Source organism: Leptosomus discolor, chromosome 2, assembly GCF_034619465.1.
Source record: "Leptosomus discolor isolate bLepDis1 chromosome 2, bLepDis1.hap2, whole genome shotgun sequence".
NCBI lineage: Eukaryota > Metazoa > Chordata > Aves > Leptosomiformes > Leptosomidae > Leptosomus > Leptosomus discolor.
Genome location: NC_141392.1, coordinates 106,600,403 through 106,619,957, shown reverse-complemented (window position 1 = coordinate 106,619,957; position 19,555 = coordinate 106,600,403). Strand labels below are relative to the sequence as shown.

General features: G+C 39.2%; 1 protein-coding gene across 1 annotated transcript in view; it reads right to left on the bottom strand.

Moving 5' to 3' along the window:
• The window catches only part of TPO (thyroid peroxidase), a 65,512-nt gene that overhangs the window by 4,674 nt on the left and 41,283 nt on the right, over positions 1-19,555 (bottom strand). The window contains exons 10-13 of the mRNA XM_086460473.1: positions 18,448-18,685; positions 14,843-15,051; positions 14,176-14,346; positions 10,954-11,085 (exon numbers count right to left, since the gene is read on the bottom strand). Of these exons, the coding sequence (XP_086316599.1) occupies positions 10,954-11,085; positions 14,176-14,346; positions 14,843-15,051; positions 18,448-18,685 (750 nt within the window). The remainder of the gene's footprint in view (positions 1-10,953; positions 11,086-14,175; positions 14,347-14,842; positions 15,052-18,447; positions 18,686-19,555) is intronic.

Here is a 19,555-nt window from a genome sequence, read left to right as displayed (position 1 = left end):
CTGTCTTGGGCACGGGTAGACATCCATCAGCTCAGCAGATGTGTATGCTTCCAGTGTTGTGTAGGACACCACATAAAATAAAGGTGACCTTCCAACCTGGAAAGTCTGATCGTCAGCTCATCTTGAATTTCAGTATTCAAAGGATGTAATCATGTGAGTGACAGACTTCAGAAGAGAGGTACATTAAGTTCATTTGCAGCTTGTGAGCCAGGAGGGGAAGAATAATAGTGAGAATGTTAATTCCTCATTAGCTATCCACCAAAAGTCCTACAGAAGATTTAAAAAAATAATTATATTGGTAAATTAGCTTTGTCATTGTCAATACTCTTAACTTAGTATAAATGTACAAAACTTTTCTTATGTATGCTGAAATACCAAAATTGCCATGAACACTCATAGAAATCATAACACGATTTTAATATTTTGCATTGAAACAATCTAATAGAAGGAGACATGTCCGGAAAGAATATAATAGCTGCTGAACTTTGTAAAAAAAATGTCCTATTCTCCTTTAATTCAAGCACTTTGGCTTTTACACATCTCAGTTGTCAGTGGAATAAAATTGTGGTTTGAGTTTAGTACACTGTTAATTTGAAATGCTGCACTCTTTTGTTTCAATCTACTTTCTTTATCTTCCCCTGAATACAGCTCAGTATTTGTCTTAGCTTCTCAGTTAAATATTTACAAGAACATGAATCCATCCACTGGAAAATAAAAAATTCAGAATGTCAAAAGATTATTTTTTAAATACCTGAATAACACAGAATCTAGGGGTCCTGCAGCAAAATTTTCTCAAATAAAGGCAGTATTTTTCTTATAGTTTTGACAAAAGTGTCAAAAGTCATGTTTTTTGTTACCTCAAACCAGCTGTTTTTCTCCACCCTGCAGGGTGCAGTGCTGAGAGTACCGAGTGACTGCAGACTAAAGCTCCTGCTATGATGAGTCACTACTTAGAGCATTCTGCATATTGCAGCACAGCAAAGAAAGTTTGTGCCTTATTATAATTCCAGCAAAGTTTAAAGAAGTATCATTTTCAGGATTTATGTTCCTTGTACATGGCACTAAAAGCGTGCAAAAAGGTAAGAGTATTTATCCAAAGGTTACAATCTGTCTCTGTCATAAAATTCAGAACAAAAATGAAAGCAAATTAAAAGTAGGAGGCAAATGATGATGTTTTGGATTGAATGACCATGATGAATCTTGAGACTAAATTATTTTGTGCTAGCATAATACGAACTTTAAAAGATAGGTCTTTCTAACAGTATTTGAAGAGAGCTACATACTGGAAAAAAAGAAATTCATGTAGGCTAAGCTGTACACTCAGTATTAAATACTAACATTTTCATTACATTAAATTCTGGCATACTTTTATTTTCCCTAACTATGGAGATTGGCATTGAAAATCAGAGCTCATAATTTCCAAGATCCCAATGGGAAAATGTATAATACATTCAAAAGATCTTAGAAAGGGTAGTTATATAGTGTTTCCAGAGTTGTACAGATAACCGCTACTTCACGAGAGATGATTCAGTGTCACAAATGATACAGCCATGGTTATTCCTCCTGATCTGTGACCGGTCAATTGTATGAGGTTCAACAAGGCCAAGTGCTGGGTCCTGTACTTGGGTCACAACAACCCCATGCAGCGCTACAGGCTTGGATATAAGTGGCTGGAAAGCTGCCCGGCAGAAAAGGGCCTGGGGGTGCTGGTCGACAGCTGGCTGAACATGAGCCAGTGGTGTGTCCAGGTGGCCAAGAAGGCCAACAGCGCCTTGGCCTGTATCAGCAATAGTGTGGCCAGCAGGAGTAGGGAGGTGATCGTGCCCCTGTACTCAGCACTGGTGAGGCCGCACCTTGAATGCTCTGTGCAGTTTTGGGCCCCTCACATCAAGAAAGACATTGAGGTGCTGGAGCATGTCCAGAGAAGGGCAACGAAGCTGGTGAAGGGTCTGGAGAACAGGCCTTATAAGGAGCAGCTGAGGGAACTGGGACTGTTTAGTCTGAAGAAGAGGAGGCTGAGGGGAGACCTTATAGCTCTCTACAGCTACCTGAGAGGAGGTTGTATTGAGGTGGGGGTCAGTCTCTTCATCTAAGTAACTAGCAAAAGGACAAGAGGAAATGGCCTCAAGTTGTGGCAGGGGAGGTTTAGATTGGACATTAGGAAAAATTTCTTTAGTGAAAGAGTGGTCAAAAATTGGAACAGGCTGTCCAGGGAAGTGGTGGATTCACTATCTCTGGAGGTGTTCAAAAAATGTGTAGATGTAGCACTTCGGGACATAGTTTAGTGGTCATGGTGGGTTAGGTTAATGGTTGGATTTGATAATCTTAGAGGTCTCTTCCAACTTAATGGTTCTATGATTCTATGGTGCCCACTGCTCCTGACCCCTGGTAATATGGTTAATATAAGTAACACCATTTTATAAGGCAAATGACTATTCTCTGTGACTGAGCTGATTATATACCAGTCTCCTTTCCCTTCCTCATCAGGCCCTGAAGGTCCTGTGCACCAGGCAGATTTCTTCTCCCCTTTCCTATTGACCTCAAGGTTCTTGGGTGTCGGGCTGACTTCTTCCTTCTTTACCAGCCCTGAAGGTCCCAGGCACCTGGCCAACCAGATTGTGATGACCCTGTCACAGAACACAGAAACACAAGAGCACACAAAGCACTGTCTACAAAATTTAGCAGTTACAACTCCTAAGTGGGACTTGGACTGGAACTGCTGCTGGACAGCAAAACCTGTGAACCCTCAGAGGTCAGGGACGTCTCCACCATTGCTGTTTTGTCCAAGGACTGAGTGACAACTCATGTTCTTTTACCTGTTTTTGAGTCTAGATTATGATTGTTGCATTGATATGGCAAGCCGAGTATTAAGATGTGAGCCGGTCTGCCTGCAAAGAGTCTAGGTGATAAGGAACCATAAACTAAGCTGTGCTATAAAATTCTGTGCTATGCTACTTATAAAATTGTGCTACACTGATTCTGCTTATAACAATCCTGTGGTACCCTGGTCATAAGATTCTGTGCTGTGCTAACCATGACATTCTGTTAAAAAAATAAAGCTTTCATTGTAACTACATCTTAGTGCTGTCATCATTCTGCCAAGGATCTCCAAAAGAATCTGTCTGTCCCTGTAGTGTCAAGTGACATGAGCTTATCTACAGACTTCAAGACCTTCGTTCTTTTCAGATTGCAATGGGTCAGAAAGTGACTGGGAAAGCATGGTCTGAGAGCGATACCTAAGGTCTGATCTGTTAAATCCCAAATTTGTATTCTGTCAGCATTGCTCAAGTAAAACTGCAAAAACAGCAACAAGTAGACAGAATCTGATTGAAAAATACATATCAAAAGAAACTGTTTCCCTTCCTTGAAGAGAAAAAACAAATAGATACAGTATATTCTCAAAGCTAAATGTTGTCATGGAGGCTCAAGAGGTAGTAACAACAGCAAATACAGTATCACCAGTGGACCAATTATTAACAACAGCTATATTAAACCTAGTGGGAGGAAACTCAAGTTTTTCCAAAGTGAGGTTTCCACAATATTGAGACTAACGGGCTTCAGAAAAAATAGAGAATTTACAAGTGAAGTTACTTCACTTCCTAGTGAGTTCGACTGCATAACCTTAAACAGTAAGAGAGGGACTGGATATATATGAGTGTTTATGTTGAAACAGACAGGTAATTGTTAGCACTGTAGGAAGCAGCATGGTAAAATGAATTAGTTTCTTCCCAGTTTGAAATTAAATTTGCTGCAGTATGCAGTGCTGGAGGCAATATTAACCTGCTCACCAAGACTGCAGAAACGAAGATGAGACTTCTTCACATTTACGTATACTGTTCTTTAATTTAAAACCTATTCACTTGTTAATTTTAATTTCTTTGGAATACATTGAGACACCTTTAATGATAGAATTAAATCTTTGCTCCATTTACCAGGTAAGAGCCCAATATTGTTCTTCTTTTTGCCCACAACATGGACAGGAGGAAGAGTGAGGGCAATCACACAATAGGCTCTTATCCCTGTAATGCATAATATGTTCTTACTGTAGTGGCACTCAAAGGTCCCATTAAAGTTTCAGAAATTTAACACACTGGATAGTTTTTTTCATGGTTTTATCATATAATTTAAAAAGTAAAGTCCAAACTGTATTACTCACTGAATTAAACAGAAGTTTCCCATGAGCTCTTTAGATAATACTCATCCATCAGTCATGTAAACACACACTAGTTTACTGGTTGAAAGCACTTTTAATACATATTTTTCAAGTTTTTAATGTATTTTATATTTGTGATATTTAAAAAAAAAATGGCTAAATGCATCTAGATTTCTTTTTAATTTGAAATCACATCAAAGAATATAGGATTTATAAAAGCAAGCTTATTTCCATTGTCCTGAGGGTAGGAACATGAAATTGTTTAATCATATGACACACTTCAACCTAAAAACTTTCTGCCCATTGGCTAAGCCTTCATAAATGATTAGTTTTAGCCTACTTCATCTGGGAGGCAAAACTCACACATTTTAAATATCCTCACTGTGGGTCAACATGACAGTCTTTTTCTTGTGGCATAGATGGAAAGTTGGGACTTTCCTGTTCATTTTTTTTTTTTTCCTTCTAACATTTACAAAAGCCATAGGCCAAAGTGGTAAGAGCTGAGGAATTTTGATTTGAGGTTACTCAACAAATTCACTTCAATAAAGTTACCCTATACAAGTTTCCATCTGAATCAAAAGCATTATCCAACCTTAGAAAAACCTGGAGGGTATTGATGAATTCCATCAATAAAAGCAGGATTGAAGGTTATATAGCTTTTCAGTAAAGAATAGTTAACATTACTAGAGCTTTTCAAAATTTTAAGAGCACTTTAGTTTTGAAGATTGAAATGCTCATAACAATATGAAGTGCTCTCATAATTTTAATTCAATCTATACTGCAGATCCCCAAATTCTTATTATTGCTAAATTTCAGCTGCTCATTTATTATAATCAACATGTTGGTTTAGAAAAATTTCGCACTGTGTTTTTTACCAAGGCCCAAAACCTCATTCTAAATATATAGTGAAATTAGCTGGGCCTTATGAATGATGTCCTTAAAAATGCAAAAACAAGAGACCAACAAACCAAGCCACCCAACGACCTTGATAAAAATTATATCAGCTGAAGTAGAAATACAGAAAAGATTTTTTTTCATAAATTTATCATAACTTTTTTAATATGGAATTTTAACTATAATACAGTTGACTATTAGTAGCATTCTCCTTTCACTTGTTAATACAAATATTTAATTAACTACTTCTTTCTCAATGGAAACAGTATGACAAATGACAGTGATATAAGCATATGGGCATGTTAAGAACCACAGTTTACAGAGAAATCATATAAAACACTGATAGAAATCTATTCCTTTCCTCTATGCTTAATTACACGATCAAAGAATCATTGAAGTTGGATGGGACCTTTGTTTAAGCAGGATCAGCTACAGAAGGTTGCCCAGTAGCATATCCAGGTTTTGAATATCTCCAAGAATGAAGACTCCACAACCTCCCTGGGAAAACAGTTCCAATGTTTGACCACCTTCACAGTAAAAAAGTAGGTTTTGTTTTTCATGTTTTTTAGTTTGCGCCCACTGGCTCTTTTCCTGTCAGTGAGCACTACTGAGAAGAGTCTATCTGTCTCATCTCAATTCCCTTTCAGCAGGCATTTATATACGTTGACAAGACGCCCTCAGCCTTCTCTTCTCCAGGCTGAACAGTCGAAGCTCTTGGAAGGTCTCCTCAAATGAAAGACACTCTAGTCCCTTCAGTGTTTTCATCATCCTTCACGGGACTCAAATTAGTAATTCCATAACTTTCTTATGCTGGAGAACCCAGAACCGGACACAGGACTCACCACATACCGGACACATAATGCCTCACCAGTACTGAGTAGAGGGGAAGGATCACCTTTCTCCACCTGCCGGCAATGCTCTTCCTAATGCAGCCTAGGATGCTTTTGGCCTTGTTAGCCACAAGGGTATATTGCTGTTTCATGTTCTTGGTGTCCACCAGGACCCACAGGTCCTTTTCTGCCAAGTTGCCTCCCTGCTAGTCATCCCCCAGCACATACGGGTGCCTAGGGTTGTTTCTCCCCAAGTGTAGGACTTTGCACTTCCCATTGTCAAACTTTATGAGGTTCCTGTCAGCCCAATTCTTCAAACTGTCCTTATGCCTAAGAATGGCAGCGCAGCCATCTCATGTATCAGATACTCCTCCCATTTTTGCATCATCTGTGAACTACTGAGGATCCACTTTGTCCCATTGTCCATGTCATTAATGAAGAATTTAAATAGAATAACCTTCAGTATCAACGTCTGGATACACCACTAGAGACTTGCCTCCAACTGGACTTTGTGCCACTGTGCAAACTCTTTAGTCCTGTCACAGATGAAATGTTTTCACACAGTTGTGATTTAGCAATAATTTGAAGTTTATTAATGGTGTGAAGTAGATCAAGAAGTTGAATTTTGGCAGCTCTTAATCATTAACCGATTTAAGGTTTAACAAGGTAATTTAGTAGAATATGTTGTGACTAAAACAGTGACTTAGTTACAGATTTGAGAATGGCAAGATTCACACTAACTTACTACAAGGTATTCTAAATTAAAGCATACATATGTAACACAAACACACAGAGACAGACAGATAAACACATATACAGGTAGAGAGGTGGAAATAAGAGGCTAGCCTATAGTTAGAATTTCCCTTTTCGAGTTTTGGAGTAAATACTCCCAATGCATCTGCATTCCTCAATGGGTGATGACTGAGTCTTGAGAAGGGTGATTTCTTGCCCCTGACCAGTTATCAGTGGTACCTGAGAGGTGACCCATCTCAGGTGAGGTACTGATCACAGCCCACTCCGATTCAGGAGAACTCAAACAGTCTCACTTGGGGTCGCTGTTTATAGGGTCCGAGATAATTGGCTTTCGTTAGGTACTTTTCCATTTCAGCCCAACTTGGATGATATGTTCTGGTACTTTCCATCAGTTGCACAGGCCCAGAACTTGCTAGATGTTGGAGTTCTGGTATCTTCCCCTTTTGACCACAACCCAGGTACGGATGTACTAGGCCTGTTGTTATTGTTCTTCAAACAATAGGGGAAGAGACAGACAGATATGTTAAGGGGATGCCTTAATGCTCCAGTACACTGTGCATGACCTAGGTATGGATGTACTGGGCTGTCAGGCATTACTGCTTCCCAGACAATAGTAGGCGTGTCGGAAGCCTTAATGCTCAGTTTGCTGGGCCAAAAGCATCCTAGGCTGCATTAAGCATAGTATTGCCAGCAAGGGGAGAGAGGTGATCCTTCCCCTCCCCTCAGCACTGGTGAGGCATCATCTGGAGTCCTGTGTCCTCTTCTGGGCTCCTCAGTGCAAGATAGACATGGTCATACTGAAGAGAGTTCAGTGAAGGGCCATGAAGATGATAAGAGTCTAAAGCATCTCTCCTATGAGGAAAGGCTGAGACAGCTTGTACTGTTTAGCCTTGAGAAGAGAAGGTTCAGGGGGCAACTTATTAATGCATATAAATATCTGAAGGTGGGTGTAAAGAGAATGGAGCCAGGCATTTGCCAGTGGTGCCCAGTAACAGGACAAGAAGCAATGGGCACAAACTGATATACAGGAGGTCTCATCTGAACTTCAGGAAACGGTGTTACTAGGAGGGTGACTGAACACTGGTAGAGTTTGCTCAAAGAAGTTGTGGAGTCTCCATCCTTGGAGTTAATAAAAAGCCATCTGGACGTGGTCCTGGACAGCTGGTTTTAGGTGACCCTGCTTCAGCAGTGGGGTTGTGCAAGATTACCTCCAGAGGTCACTTTCAACCTCACCTATTCTGTGATTATGTGATTGTGTGATTTCATTTGTAAGTACCAGGTCCCGCAGGGCACCTTTCATTGTTGCCTTCTGTGTCAGGAAGCTGTCAATGCTCTCCAGAAATCTAGATTGCTTGTGCCTTGCTATGTTATCCTTTCATATTAAAGTGTGATTAAAGTTCCCCATGAGGACCAGGGTCTGTGAACTCCAGGCTTCTTCCAGTTGTTTGAAGAAGGCCTTATCTGCTTCTGCTTCCTGATCAGAAGTCCACGGCACACACCCACTACAACAGCAACCACATTGCTCTGCACATTAATCTTGACCCATAAATTCTCCACTGACCCATCCCAAGGAAAAACACCATGCATTCCTACTGCTTTCTCACAAAAAGTGCAACATGCCCGCTCTGTCACTTTCCTAGCCTGTCCTTCCTAAAGAGCCGGTATCCATCCACTGCAGCAGTCTAGCCATGTGAGCTATCCCGCCACGTTTCTGTGATTCCAGTGAGGTCATAGCCTTGTAACTGCACACAGACTTCTCATTCTTCCTGGCTGATCCTCAGGGAAACATATGGCAACCTCTGGCACTCACTGGCAACCTCTTTTCCCACACCTCTCAAGTGGATGGTCCACAAGACAGCAATGGGTGCTCACAGCCCAGAAGGGGCATCCTGGGCTGCATGAAAAGAAGCGTGACCAGCAAGCTGAGGGAGGTGATTCTCTCCCCTCCTCTCTGCTCTGGTGAGACCCTGCCTGGAGTACTGTGTGCAGCTCTGGAATCCTTTGTACAAGAAAGACATAGTCCTGTTGGAGTGAATCCAGAGAAGGGCCACAAAAATGATCAGGGGGCTGGAGCACCTCTCCTATGAGGAAAGGCTGAGAGAGTTGGGGTTGTTCAGCCTGGAGAAGAGAAGGCTCCAAGGAGACCTTATTGAGAGCTTTTGTTATTTATCTGGGTTACAGTTCGCATAATGATAACACTGAAATTTGGACTTAGCATTAATTCTTTGGTGTATATGCCTCAGACATCACTGTCTTAGAAGGTTTAATCTTCAAACATTGCCTTTTATTCGTGATACTTAGCTAGGGGCTCCCTAGGTAAAGAGGTAATGAGGTAAAGAATAGCTGCAATTGCATCCTTGAATTTAAGAAGGGGGATGATGTCTTTTAAAAGTCTGTCAGTATAAATTATAACTAATATGTAACGGCTGCACACTGTGAAGTGGCTTAAAGAGTTGTTGGCTGATTAATACCACAATTTCAAATTGACCAATCAGTTTAAAATGCAGTTATGGCAGAGATACTGTAAAGCAACTCTCAGTACTTCTATAAATGAATGCAGTTACCTGGAGACGCAGGTAATCACCTGTCAAATTTTGCCAGCCATTTGTGAATGGACATTTTCTTACATAGCTTTAATCTGCAGGAGGAAGCAATGTGTGTCACGCAGCAGAAACTGTTATGACTGATTCTAGAGATCCAACAAACCAAACCTCAGCATAGCATGCAAGAATGGGTCCATTGACATGGCAAACTCCTCTAGCCACTGAGGTCTAAAGGAAGGCGCTAACCTTACATGCCAGACATTCAGCAGTGGCCTGGGTGGCTGTACCTGCACCCATTTTCTTGAGTTCCCAGAAAGCCAGTGAAGCTCTGAATAGCACACTTGACTTGGTCAGGCATAATGGTCACTTCGGACAGTAGCACTGACTGTAAGCACTTTCTATTTCCTCCCTTGAAATAGAAAATGTACCCTATATTTGGACCTGCCTTACATTCACGCCAGTGCAGTGTCCCCATGTAACCTGTCCTTGCTGCACTCAACACCAGTGAGCTAATCTCTTTACACTAATCTGAAGGCAGGTTTTTGTCTCTGGATTTAGAGTGGTAAATAAATGTATCCATGGTTGAATGGGTAAAGGAATGAACTGCAAATAAAGATAAGAAACACCTACAAAGAAAGCATTTTTTTTCTGTTTTTCTGATATAAGATGAAACTCTGAATGACTAGCACCATTCCTTTGTAGTTTTATCCCAGAAAGAGTTGCCCCTGAGGATTTGCATTTGCATTTGCTACAGCAAGAGAAATCTAGGTCCTTCTGCCAACATTCACTGTTGGGAAGGTACTTCTGCTGGTGTGCCTGCCAAGAGGGATGCCAAGTGCTGCTGTGTTAGTGCAGTCTCCCACTGTCCTTCACCCCTGGACCTTTGGTGATCTCACATGGCCTCATTTAAGACTTCATTTGAGGGAATAAGGTCTCGCTTTAGGGATATGATCATGTGATCCTGCACCCCAGCTGTAAAACTGACTGGATGTACATCACATCGTTGAAGACATCTGTTTGTTTGCAAGAAGGTAATTTTTTTTTTTCTGGGGAATTGTCATCTTGTGTTTTGTTTGTGCAATTAATAATAAGGGACAGTGTAATCCCACATGTCATAACCAAGGTGTTTGCTGAAACAGGAAACAAGAAATGTACCATGAGTGAGATTCAGCCTACTTATGTTTGCACAGCATACAGCACTCAATATGCAAGATATGAGCACTCTAAACTTTCTGTGCTTCCCTTGGGCCCTTTGGTAAAGTAGATATCTATCCACTTGAGTTTGGATCGCAGGTTTTCCTAGAGCTTTTGACAGATGTAGGCACTCTTTCCCCACCTAAACCTTAAGACACAATATAGCTTCCACACATGCAGAAAAGCTGAAAAACCAGAAAACGTGTAATATATGCTAGCTCTGAAAGGGTTAACAGCTTTGGAATGGAATAGGTGGAACTTAGTTAAGATGAAGATGCTGAGTTTAGATACTGACTAGGAGAAATGGGGACAGATTTGATTCCCCTTTCATATGCACTCTCAGGAAATACTTAGTGCCTTATATACAGTAGGAATGGAAAATGAAAAGCTTTCTTCTGCATCTGTATTATTTATTCAATACCTTCATTTACTTTACAGAATCTGACTGTATCTTTATGCCCATGACTGCATACAAGTTTTTTATGTATGTTAACAGCTTTTCAATAAATCTCAATTTTATGATTTTTACAGCATTGTAAAACAGAACAGAGAAAATTTTAATGGACCGTAGGTTCACAAGCATTACCAATGCATGTTCTTCCATCTTCTGCCGGGTTGTAAGGATCGGTATGGATACATTTGTAGCTGCCTTTAGTGTTAATGCATTTAGCAGAAGGAGAGCATGGTGGATTAATTTCATTTTCACATTCATTGATGTCTGCAAAATTAACACACGCTGATCAATAATCATTACAAATTACAGAGAGGGATTACTACCTTCTCATACACACCTTCTACAAATATTCATGAATGAAAAGTATTGTACACTTTCAATGACACACAGATACTGCCAAAGATCCTCATTGTTACTGTTTAAAGCACAAAGTTGGCATTTGATTTTTTTTTTTGTTGTTTGTTTTTAAGCTGGAAACTGACTTGGAGTTGTTCTATAAACTTTTTCCATACTGTGCTCTATAGAGATAGTGCAAATAATAACACTGACACCATTTTATAGACTTCTAGGCATGATTTTGGGGAGCCAAGGATTCAGTTTATCTCTGGTTACAAATCTATAACAGCAGTCTGTGATATCACTGCAAAATTGGTTGTTTCTAGTGCTATAGGAATTCTGTGAAATGACAATATCCTGACAGAGTGAAGAGCAGATGAACAATTATCCATTGGAAACTGTACATAAACATATTGTTCCTGAGGCCATTCAAGACCTTTCACTCACATTCTGATTGTGTGATGAAACGGGAGACAGTGCAGAGTGCAGGAAAGAAAGTACTCAATGAGGGAAGGAATAGTGTCTTTTCCATATTTCTGCATCTTTCTTCTTTCTGTGTAATATTTACTTGCAGAACTGGATTCAGTTGCCTAAAGAGCAAGTGTCCAGCACTGTTTTACATAGTTTCCCATTGGTCCTGTGTAATATTTTCCAGCTTGTTCAATGTCTCTGACCAATGGTCTTGGGAAGCACTGTGAGCCCATATGTGGGCAGTTAGCTGAGCCTTCAGTGTCTTCTCTTTTTGGTTATATTCTTTTCCTTTCCTACCCTACCACAATGTCTGATCTCATACTTCAGGCTAAGTAGCTCTTTTTGATCAGTATTAGAAACTGACCTTGTAGGAATGATTTAGTGACTTAGTTTAGCATTGTCACTCAGACTACTTAGGGAATTCTGTAGTTGGAAATAAGATCAAGCCCGATCCTCTCTTAAATTTTAATACAAAGCAGTAGCTGTGTCCAAAGATAGCCATCACGGAAACAGTCAAAAGACTAACCATGCAAGGAATAATTTTAAACTTTAGAACCCTTATGAAACACAAACTCCTATAACACTTCTCCAAAACAGGAAAATAATCTGTTGTTCAGGATGAAGATTTCTGAGTAAGTATTACTCCCTTCAAGACTACATTTTGGATTAACTCCCACTGACTTCGTCATCACCTGGGAAGGAAAAACTGCACAGGCCTTTCCGGCACTGTAATTCAAATGTGCTATTTCAGCTTTTGTGGATCCATATTCATGCTATTTGTTAACTAGCTAACTCTATTTTCCATCACTAAATAGTGCATGCCAGATCTTACCAGCCTACCCTACTACTCAAAGACAGCAGTACTATATTAAAGCAAAGTAAACAGAGTTATCTATCAAGAGTAGGGTAACACTTAGTACAAAGGAAGGTAGCATAGTCTAGTGCTAAATGACTTCCTGAATCAATAGAAATGATTTCTGTCAAAGCCAAAGATAGTAAGCAGGAATCAACAGCTCTCAGATTCCTATGCTTTTGCTAGCAGGCCACTCTGTCTTTTCCAGAGCAGCATATAATTTTGAAACCATCTGCAGAAACGCTAAGCTCTATCCTCCTCATTATATTGCTTGACTTATTCCTAATTTGCTGAACATTTAAAAGAATGGGAACACATTGCACAGACATGCATGGAACAAAGTGCTTTCTACTGTAAAACTCGAGTAGCATCTGCATAAGTGGGTTTTGATGGTTTTCTTTTAATAAAGGCATTGCTTATTTAATATATGCAGCAGCTTGTTTTCCTATAGCAGATATACAGTCTTTTGTTTACATTACAGAACATATTAAAAGAAACTAGGACAAGGAATGATTCATTCATATAACTTATTTATTCAGTTTGCTGCCAGAACATTAATCTATTGAAAAGATTTTATTATAATTCATTTAACAGCTTTGTTTCTTTATATGCTTTATGTGGGTGGAATTCAGTGGATAAATAGGATTTGAATAAAGGAAAGAGCTGCAAATTTCATTTGACTTTTTCCATACCAGGTATACAATTAGAATGAATAGCTTTCTGTTCTGCTGTCACAGAAATACTGATAAGCGGACTTTATTGTGGATCAGCTGCAGCACTTGCATTCAAATTAATTTACCACCCTCCATGATATATTCCTAAATATGGCCTTTTCAGGTTTCATTTTCTCTCACGTTCTTATAAAGCTGATCAGGTTGAGTATGTGTGTATATACATATAAATATATATAAATATATAGATACACACACCCCCCATTATAAACACACACATTTGAAACATGAACAGAGAGAATCCATCATTCATAGCTGTGAAGAGTGAAGGTCTTGCAATGAAATACTTGCCACATTATTTTTCTTCCTATCTATTCTATTCAACAGTTAAAATAAGGCAAAAGGAAAAGAGAAGATAGAACAAATAATAGAGAACTATTCCCCAGAAAATGTGCATGAAGTGTCAAAGGACAGTATCTTTTTACTGATGTTTCACCTGGTCTACTTTTGTACCTGCAGAAGTAACTCCTGGCAAATATTTTCACAGCTGTTTAGGAGAGGCAGGTTGGAACTGAAGTGATAGTTAATTTGCTTAATTTCACTTGTTCACTTCACAGTATTTTTTTCTCTGCTTAACTTATTAGGAAGATACATGAATGACCATTGAAACAATGCTACAAAAATGACAACTGTCTGTCTTACTGTTAAGTGGAATGTAGAGAAAGCAACGCATAATTCTGATTTCCTGCTTTTTTTCCCTACTGGTTGTTAATAGACTCAATTTTTGCTTAATTAGGTAATTTTTAGTGACATTTTCCTATCATCAACTTGATTACTAAATCAGGATGGGTAGAGATTGAGATAGCAATTGTGGAGCAAGGAGAGTTTCACATTATCATGTTATTGCACCTATAAACCCAGAAGGTTGACTACAAGAGAGTATAGGAGGGAGTTCATGTCTGATGAGCTGTGCTGGACTTTAGCTTTTACAAAATACAGAAACCGCAACAAAAAAATAGATACCTATACAAACAGGAGCCTCAAAGTTCCATCCTTTATTTGTGCAGGTTAATTGCTCTTCTCCTTGTAACTGAAATCCATATTGACATGAATAAATCACTGTAGATTTTCCAAATTCTGAACAGTATACAAAATCACCATTTTCCACACTCTTTGGTGTTCCACATATTTCCTCTACAAATAAAAAGACTGTATTACAAGCTTTTTAAAAAATACCACCTTACCCTCTCACATGGACATTATTCTCCATTACTGCTATAAATTAACTTCAGGGAAATTAATCTCATGTCATTTCTGGACAAGATTTTACATGGAATATCTCAGCTTTGACTTATAATTCTTGTAAAATTAGCATTATCTTCTAACAGTATGTTCTGAAGAGTTCTTAGTATTTTCTATCTGTCTAAGAACACCTGCCCCAGTTGCCATAATGTCTGGATATCTCACAAGCCATCCATGTTATCAGAATGAAGTTGGCAAACACTATCTTTTTTTACAGAGGAAGTTGAGAAACAAGGAGAGAAAGACCTAGATCCCATTTCTAAGTGGCAGAAATACTAATGTTCTGCATCAAACCAGTAACTCAAGACCTGCCAACAATCAAGGCCAGTGCTCTAACTGCTGATTACTCTCCCCTCCTGGCAGAAAAGATTGGTAATTACCAGATTACCTTCCTGATAGAATTCTTGCCAAGCTTCTAAATCCATCCCAGGTATATTGTCACAATGCTTAAAATCCTGTGGAAACTTTCCAAGTTGAAATGCATCTGCTGGCACTTCAGAAATTCCTGTATTGTCACAAATGACGCGGGACAATGAGTGTTTTTTAAGTTCATGCTTTTGAGCTTCTGTGAAAACATTATCATTTTCCCACCAAAATCTGGAAAAATTGATAGAAACATTTTGAAAAGATCAAATTCAAAGAGCTGATTATTGTTATCTTCACAGTAGCCTATGTAAAAGACAAAAAATAAGAATTACAGCAAACTGTAGGTGTATACAGCAATAATAAAAGTAAAGACCATGATCTGCAGACTTGCATACCCAGCTTGAAAGTCACGAAAATGCTAGTGTGAGTCTGACATACTGATCAACTCAGATGATGTGTTAAAGTCAGCTGGTTAAAACTATTAATTATTCACATTTGCAAAATTGTTTTCCATTGATGATAGAGTGCCACAAAAAAATTTACAAACCTGAAAGAAAAACTTGGAACTAGTTCATTTGTTCGAACTAGATTCTTAATCTTGTCCACAGGAGAATTACAGGAACAGCCATAATAGAATTTCCCATAACATAGTTTTTGAACTATTCTGTTTTCTGCTTGCCACTACTGAATGGTGGCTATGAAAACAGCTGTGTAATATGGAGATCTTCATTTGCTAAGAAAGCCACAGATATGCAGATTATTTGTAGTAGAAAACTGTAAGAGTAATTGTGCTTTTGACCATACAAAAAACTATGGTAAGAGGACTGGCTGGAACAGAGAGGAGCTTCTTTTTCCATTTTGGCAGACCAGGAGTGCAGTGCCAGAACAGAAGAACGAGTTAGTGCTACAAAGGTGTATCTGTTAAATGATATATATTATAGATCTGTGCGCACGCACATACATATATGTCTAAAGATGAAAAGAAAGGGAAAGAAAACACTGGGGAAAAAGGAAAAGATAAACATGTTATACATAAAGACATGTCATGAATGGCAAAAAATGTTTCTAGAGTTTGATAGCACATCTACATTAGTGCATCAAACAGTGTTAAGCACTGCTAAACTGCTAAGACAGTTCTCTGTGGTACTAAGGGCAATTAGGATTTTCCCAAATGCTAGGTAGGATTTGCGGTAACATGTCCTAGGGCCATTAGCAGTAGAGTATGGATGTGATCACGCTGCAATCAGGTTTAACACAGGACTTAGGCGTCCATAATACTGGGGGAACAAGGCTGTGGTTTCTAGAAAAGCCTGTGGTGACCGTGGACCCTATGCAAATCTGGCATGTGTGCAGCATGCTAGGTTTTTTTATGAGCTGCCTGAAATGGTTCCATGAAAATGAGAAGTCTGATAGTTCTGTTTATGTTCTGGGGAACATGAGGGCTGCTAGTGTGCCCCAGGGCAGGAGGGTGGACTTTTCAGAGCAAATTGGACCCTGCTGAGCAAATTGGACCCTGCTGCCAACAGGAGACTGGTTAACTAAGGTAAGTGCCTGTGAATTTTTTGAAAACTGGCTTTATTTGTAGGCAGAGTTACCTACACTGCTGAGAAAGCTTGAGTATTTTTTTTGAATTATTTTTTAATCTACTCGGCAGATAGGTATATTCTCTATCAAAGGTTGCTCCAATTAATCTGTATCAGGTGACCAAAATTTTACATGTGAATTTTACAGGATTAGAGTAAAAGTAGAAAGAAAAAAAAAAAAAAAAAAAAAGTGGTGCAAGCTGTCCTATGTGAAGAATGACACAGTCACCTTCAGAATTTTTGCCCAACTATTGCAAATCCTGAGGTCCAAAAAGATTCAGAGGCGGTAGAGACAGAAAAAGAAAGTCAAGGCTGATGGAGCAGAAACAATTTGTTCCAGGTGATTTGGCTGAGGTTGAGACAATGCTTGAGTTTCATACATTGGAAAAAGTAATCCCTTCATGTTTTGTCAGGTTACTGACAAAAGATTTTAAGGCTATCAGAAAGGAGTTCACTCAGTCAAAAATTTCACTTAGTCCTGATTTGTGAACTTAAATGAGTACATCAGAAGAAATGTTTTGAAATCCCTACTTACTGACATGCCAGTTAGGGTATGTGGTAAGCATGTAGTGTTACTGGTGCGGATATAGGTAATACACAATAGTCTATCTGAATAAGGCACTGCAATGAATGTTAGACTTTTCCATTCTTATACTTAATGTGTGACAACTATAACATGTTGTTACATACTTCTAACTTCTCTTAGATACTGCCTTTAGTATTAATGACAGAATACAATGTCACATTTAAGTTAGCTGACACAAACTTTGTGGCAGAAACTTGGGGAATTCTTGCATTAGTAGAACTCTCTTGTCCTCAATTTGGAGTTAACATATTAAATTATGCTTAAGTTTAATTAATGCTAGTAGTATAAGACATTGAATAATAAGTAGTATTGTAAGGCACTGAATAATGGAAACAAGGCTAGAAGGACCTCGATAGATTATACTTCCCCAGATAGGGTCAAGTATGCTTGTGTGATTCAGAGGACTTTCAACCACGTTTTTAACACAGCTGAGTGGAATGTTTGTTGTCTATACAGTTTATGCTAATAAGATACCACCTTTATGATTAGCATTACTTTTTCCTGTGAGCTAATTAATTAACATTTTTTAAAGTTCAGATTTAAATTCTGCCTTGGATGCTTATTTACATAATGGTTTCTTTCCACAACAGTGACTTATGAGAGGAGCTTAAAGGTAAGCGTAAGGACCAGATGTACTTAAAACACCACTGCTAGTATGGTGCGAGCAGTTTAAAATTAGTCTTCTCATAAGATTCAGAATTACTGCCACAAGCACATGATGGAAACGAAAAAAAAAAATGGTTAGTTTTATAATTGCTTCAGGAGCAGAGGCAAGTATGAACTGCATCTTGCACCCCTTTGTGACCTGAAACTGCATTTCTCCTGCCTTCTTGGTGTGGATGGTTGTACTGGCAGAAGATCCTGGTGGCCACTGTGCTGAGTTGGGTGAAGGAACATCTTATGCTGTGTCCAATGAGGCAGTCCTGGAAGAACCCTGCAGTCCCAGTTCACATAAGACCAGGTACATGGTGGTTTTATTATCCCCTTTAGGAAGCCTGAATTAAAGCTCTTTGCCTACCCCTCCTGACTTTGCTATGGTTGCCATGGAACACATTAAGGTTCTTCCAGTTCCTGAGCCCAGTGCAGCCCTCGGGGATCAGACGGCTAAAGCCTGCACAGTACTAGATCCACCCACACAGAATTTAGCTGCCCCTGCCAGAATTAACTGTTGGTGGCACCTTGCATTTCCACTAGGAGTACAAAGTTGGACAGTCCCATAGAAACAATCTCCATCTGGAATTGAGACTATGTACAGATCAAAGAAAAATAAGTGAAACCTCACCCAACAAAACTGAAGGAACTAAGATAAAAACATCTAAGTGGCAGGGAATAATTTTTTTAAAGCATGTTTAAATGCCATGTTGTCTTTTATTCTGGGAAGTATCCCCACATATCTGTAAAATCTCCATTGCTTCTGCTTTTTTTACACAAACGATTCAACAGCATGAATAAACTCACCGGTCACCATCCCTCAGTGCTTTCATTTGCTTTCCAATTATACACGCAAACAAGGGACCGGTTCTAGCACCTGGAAGAAAGTCTTCTATCAGACCACCAAGCCAAACATCAATATTGCTAGGATTATGGTACAATTCCATGATTTTTTCAGTGACGTTGTGATTGGTTATTACTGTATTCAGGTCACTGTGAGTTTCCAGTCTAGGTAAGCCGCAGAATTCTCGCCAGTCATTATAACCTGTAAATATTTTGTTAAAAAAAAGAAGATTAAACTTGACTGTTAAGCATGATATATGAAATTAATAAATTTATTAGCACTGGGTTCTGCCAACCTTAATCATAGTCATAGACAGTTATATCTAAAAATAGGCTTATTACTGTTGGTTAAATTGATCAGGGAAATGATGGCAGTATCTGAAACTACAGGATATGCAATTGCTACATCATTTTCGTGAAGGAAAACAAAGGTTTAAAACAATTCTCCCACAGTTAAGCAATGAAAGTGTGATAATAGATAACAGGAGCATGCACTGTGTCTTGAGATTTCCAGACTAGGAACACAGGACTTTTAGATGAAGAAGGGGCAAGAAGTAACCTGAATGAAGTTAGCAACTAAAGCCCTTTGCTAAGGAGAGTGTCCTAGGGCACATGTCCAGCTCTCAGGAAAACAGATTTCTTTTAAATTACTTAACATAATTGGAATTACAGTCCTTCATCTCCCAACAAAACTTTAACTTCTGGTCTGGGAGATCAAACCTCCATTTTACCCTTGGGTAGCTGAAAGCCTTAAACTCCAAGATAGAGTTAGACTTCATTTCTACTTTCCAGAGCCGACAACTTCTCTATTACTAGCTGCAGAGTCACACAGGAGAAATGGAGAGTGTTGTCACTCAGGGACCTAACGCCATTTGACAGTCAGTCAGTCCTACCTCCATGGGTAGGATCTCAGGCTCAGAGCAGAGAAGGGCAGCCGTGTTTGTTCCTTAATCATGTAGACAAGTGATCTGCTCAGGCATGGGTTCAGGGCCCAGTTTTAGAAACTAAAAATACTAAAAGTAATGAGGCCCTGTCTGCCATGCTGATGATTGCTTCCTGTGCTCTCAGGAGC